The 5,000-nt window shown below is 50.0% G+C and overlaps 1 protein-coding gene across 3 annotated transcripts in view; it reads right to left on the reverse strand.

Moving 5' to 3' along the window:
• Positions 1-191: 191 nt before the first annotated feature.
• LOC122253935 (AT-rich interactive domain-containing protein 3B) overlaps positions 192-5,000 on the reverse strand; it is a 286,582-nt gene continuing 281,773 nt past the window's right edge. For 2 of the 3 annotated variants that reach the window (XM_086534365.1, XM_086534363.1), the window contains 3 exons: positions 4,529-4,731; positions 1,166-1,406; positions 192-398 (listed from right to left, as the gene is read on the reverse strand). In XM_086534365.1, coding sequence (XP_086390491.1) covers positions 292-398; positions 1,166-1,406; positions 4,529-4,731 — 551 coding nt within the window. In that variant the 3' untranslated portion in view covers positions 192-291. The remainder of the gene's footprint in view (positions 399-1,165; positions 1,407-4,528; positions 4,732-5,000) is intronic. The other variant, XM_086534364.1, reaches the window with a different exon arrangement.

Here is a 5,000-nt window from a genome sequence, read left to right on the forward strand (position 1 = left end):
GAACGCTTTCGGAAAAGGGCCGAAGGAGCGTCCACACAGGTAGATAGATAAGATAGATAAGATAGATAGATCCTATACAAGGACTGTCGAGGTGGGGGGAGGGGAGGTGGGAGAGGGGTAGAGGGGAGGTGGGGGTGTTCCTAAAATCCTTGGAACTCGCTCGGTCACAGCTCCTTTTGGCTCCTCGCCTCTCTCTCTCTCTCTCTCTCTCTCTCTCTCTCCCCCGCCCCCCCTAGACGACCTCTTGAAAGTCTGCTTCTTTTCGACACACCGCCCGCGTTGACTGAAGGCTTAACTGAGTCGTGTCCGAGGCGCTTGGGGGAACAGCACGCCCTGGTACAGAGTGCCGTTGATTTCCATGCTCACCACAATGCTCTGGTCTTGACTCCGGCCATTGCCTGTTATAGGAGAAGGGGTATCTGTATTAGTTTATTTTCTGTTTAGGGTTTTCTGTGTTTTTTTTCTCTCTCATGCATTCTCTCTCTCTCTCTCTCTCTCTCTGTCTCTCTCTCTCTCTTGCTTTCTCTCTGTCTCTCTCTCTCTTGCTTTCTATCTCTCTCTCTCTCTCTCTCTCTCTCTCTCTTTCTCTCTCTCTCTCTCTCTCTCTCTCTCTCTCTCTCTCTCTCTCTCTCTCTCTCTCTCTCTCTCTCTCTCTCTTGCTCTCTCTCTCTCTCTCTCTGCTCCTCTCTCTCTCTCTCTCTCTCTCTCTCTCTCTCTCTCTCTCTCTCTCTCTCTCTCTCTCTCTCTCTCTCTCTCTCTCTCTCTCTCTCTCTCTCTCTCTCTCTCTCTCTCTCTCTCTCTCTCTCTCTCTCATATTTTCCTAACTTTTCTATCTGTTTATCTATTACTAACGTAATTATCTATTTATGTCTATCTCGAAAGTATTCAAATACATGACTCTTCTCTGCGTGACAAACTAAAATACAAACGCAGAAACGTACAGATAAACATTAAATGCAATACAAACACAATGACAAAAGGCATAATAAACCGTGACATTTCGAATCAGAATAAACTCAACATCAGGCGATTAAAAAGAAAGAAAGAAAAAAAAAAAAATCACAAATCCGTTTTTTTTTTGTTTTTTTTAATCGTCCAACGAGGAATCTAACACGACACATACACACAAAAAAGTCTAGGGACACAAAACCCGCGTTCCACTCACACTCACCCCGCGAAGAGATCTTAATGCTGGGGAAACTGGGCGTGAGGGGCTGGTGGGTGGGGCTCGAGGACAAAGGTGGGCGTGGCTCCATGGGCTCCTCGTGGTGCATGGGTCTCTTGGCTGTTGGGGTTAGCATCCCGCCCACGCCCACGCCCATGGGTGGTCGTAACTCGACGCTCTCCTTATGCCGTGGGGGTCGTTGCACGCATAGGCCAGGGTACGGGCGCCCTTCGAGGCATTCCTGGGAAGGGAGGGGGGGAGGGGGGTTAATAGTATTATTGGTGAGGATAATAGTGGTGCTAATATCGATAGCAATGACAATCATCGTTGCAATTTTGATGAAAATGATGACTAATAATAAAGAAGAAAATATATATTGATAATTGTATATGATAACACTATCATTAATGTTATGATTATAATGATAACAGCAACAACAATAATGATAATCATAATGATAATAATACTAATAATTATTAATGATATGAGTAAAAATAATGATAAAAATGAAAATAACAATGATAGTATTAATAATGATTATAATAATGATAACAACACTAATAATGATAATAATAATATTAGTAATAACAATAATGGTAATAATGATGACAATAATAATAATAAAAAAGATAATAATAATAGAAATAATAATGGTAATGATAATAATGATAATAATAACTAAAACAATATTGATAATAATAATAATAATGACAATAGTAATATTAATGTGACAATAAAAGTAGTAAAAATATTGTCAACAACAGCAGCTGAAACAACAACACCGACACTTCACCATCATCAATAACACCACCAACACCATCACTAACACTATCACCACCATAATCACCAGCATTACCACCACCATCGCCATCAACAACACTATCATCACCACCATCACCATTACCACCGTCACTATCAGAACCATAATCACCAGCATTAACACCATCAACACTATCATCACCATAATCACCAGCATTACCACCACCACCATCAACACTATCATCACCATCGCCAACATTATCATCACCACCATCACCATTACCACCGTCACTATCACCACCAACACTAAAACTATCATCACCACCAACACTGTCATCACCATTACCACCATCATCACAATCACCACCACTATCATCACCACCACCATCATTACCACCATCACCACCACCACCACCAACACTATCCCCACCACCACCATCAGAGCCAGAAGGGCGCCGCAGATCTCCGCAGGCGCTGAAGAAGCAACATCCAGCGGGCAAGCGAGATCAAACCTGCAACAGCAACCATTGCAACAACCTCTTCTGTCTTTATCCCTCGCCTTGCCCTTGCCATGTTGCAGCACCTCGAGTTATGCCTCTGAATAGAAGACCAATGACTTTCTCTGGCGTGCAAGAACTGGTTGCATGGCCTTGCAATAAAGAAAAAAAGAAAAAAAGAAAAAAAAGGGGAAAAAAAAAGGTTGGGGTGTTCTCCCTCCTCTAGTCTCCTTCCCCCTCCTCTGGTCTCCCTCCCCCCTCCCTCCCTACTGCCAAGGGATTCCTACTCTCCTTCCCCCCCCTTTCCCCTTCTCCTCTCTCCTTCCTCCCCCCTTCCCCCTTTCGCTCTCTCCTTCTTCCCCCCCTTCTCTCTTTCCCTCTCTCCTCCTTCCCCTCTTTCCCTCTCTCCTCCTTCCCACTCTCCTCCTACCCCCCTTCCCCCTTCCCCTCTCTCCTCCTACCCCCCTTCCCCCTTCCCCTCTCACCTCCTTCTCCCCAAATACCCTCTCTACTCCTACCCCTCTTCCCCCTTCCCCTCTCTCCCCCTACCCCCTTCCCCTCTCTCCTCCTACCCCCCTTCCCCCTCCCTCTCATTGCCTCCCCTTCCCCTCATTCTATTGGAGCTTCTCTTACCCCTCCCACCCTCCTCCACCCCCTCCCTCTCCCCCGCTTCCCACCCCTAATTCTTTTGCATCTCCTTCTACCCCTCCACCCTCCCCCTCTCTACCCCCTGTTTCCCACACCAATTCTTCATCGGCTTCGCCCCTCCCCTTCTCTATCCCTCCCTCCTGCCCTTCCCATCCCCAACCCTCCCTCCCCCCCTCCCATCCCCAACCCTCCCTCCCTCCCTCCCCCCTTCCCATCCCCAACCCTTCCCCCACTATCCAAACCCCTCCCATCCCCAACCCTCCCACCCATCCCACCCTCCCTCCCTCCTTCCCATCCCCACCCAACCCTCCCCCCCACTACCCAAACCCCTCCCATCTCCTCCCATCCCCATCCCTCCCCCTCCCCCCTCCCCCTCCCTCCTCCCCCCCACAAAGAGTACCACGACACTAATGAATGAAACTCAGGAGAGGTCGCGGCCCCTTGACCTTAGGTGCGACCTTGCAACGCCTCATCTTCGGTGGGCGTGGGCGGGGGATGGAGAGGGGGGAGAGGAGGGGGGACGGGAGAGGGGGGAGGGGGGGAGAAGAGAGTAAGAGAGTTGACGGGTAACGTGAGGAGGGGGTGGGAGTAGGAGGAGGGGGGGAGAGGGGTGGGAGAGGGGAGATGGGAGGGGGTGAGGGGGGGAGAAGAGAGTTGACGGGTGGGAGTAGGAGGAAGAGGGAGGGGGAGGGGAGATGGGAGGGGGTGAGGGGGGAGAAGAGAGTTGACGGGTAACTTGAGGAGGAGGTGGGGGTAGGAGGAGGGGGGTGGGGGTAGGAGTAGGAGGAAGAGGGAGGGGGAGAGGAGAAGGGAGTGGTGGTTGGAGGAGGGGGGAGAGGGAGGGTGAGAGAAAGGGTTGGAGGAAGGGGGAGAGGGAGAGGAAAAGAGAGAGAGAGAAGAGGAGAAAGGAGGCGTGAGGGGAGGGGGAGTAGGGAGAGGAGAAGGGGCAAGCAAGAGAAGGGAGAAGATAAGGGAGGCATAAGTGAAAAGGGAGAGGAAGAGAGGGAGAGAAGGAAGGCGGGAGGAGAAAGGAGGCATAAATAAAAAGGGAGAGTGAAAGGGAGAGAAAGGGGGAGGAGTTGGAATCCGGAAAGCGAAAGGAGAGGACAAGAGGGAAAGCGAGAGAGAAAGGACCCGAAGAGGAAAACTCTCCAGGAAAACAGACTAGACAAGGGACTTATCTCCCACCTCCTTCACCCCCCCTCCCCGCCCCCCAAACCTGTCCATCCCCCTCCCTCTCCCCCTCCCCCTTCGCCGTCGAGATCAGTGTCAAGGGCGCCGCCGCCACAGCCACAGCCGCCGCAGCCGCCGCAGCCGCATGCCGGATCAGCTCAGCTACCAACCAAACCGGATTGAATGCAATCTCAATTGCATATGCAAGGACAACCTTAAAAAAAAAAAAAAAAAAAAAAAAAAAAAAAAAAAAAACACGCTTTGGAGGGCCAGCTCCGGTACTCACGTCTTCCTTGACGTCGAGGTTGAGTGCCTCCTTCTGCGGGGGGAAGGGGATGCCCGCCAGGGGGTGGGGGGGCGGGGGCAGCTTGGGCCCGTCCTCCTCGTGCTGGAAACCTCCGCTGAGGCCCTGGTTGTACAGCTTCCACATGGTCAGTCGCGTCGCCTCCAGCAGCGCCTCCTGCGAGCCCGGGGGGGAACCTCCGCGTCCTGTGGGGGGTGGAGGAGGGGGGGGAAATGTTTATTTTTTTTTTTATATAGGCTTAGATGAGGAAGGATACGTAGGTTTAGATATTTGAATGAGAATTGGGTTACGGTAATTAACCTCTTAGAGATTATCATTATTATCTATTTTTTTGAGAGAGAGAAAATTAAACAAAAGCGATCTAAAAATGAGAAAAGAATAAGACTGTAATAATCATCAAACACTTTTTGACAGACAAAAAGGCTTCAATATAAAGAAAGAAAACAATCAAAGG

This window comes from Penaeus japonicus, unplaced genomic scaffold (assembly GCF_977035675.1).
Source record: "Penaeus japonicus unplaced genomic scaffold, GWHDUDI00000001_assembly GWHDUDI00000041, whole genome shotgun sequence".
Lineage (NCBI taxonomy): Eukaryota > Metazoa > Arthropoda > Malacostraca > Decapoda > Penaeidae > Penaeus > Penaeus japonicus.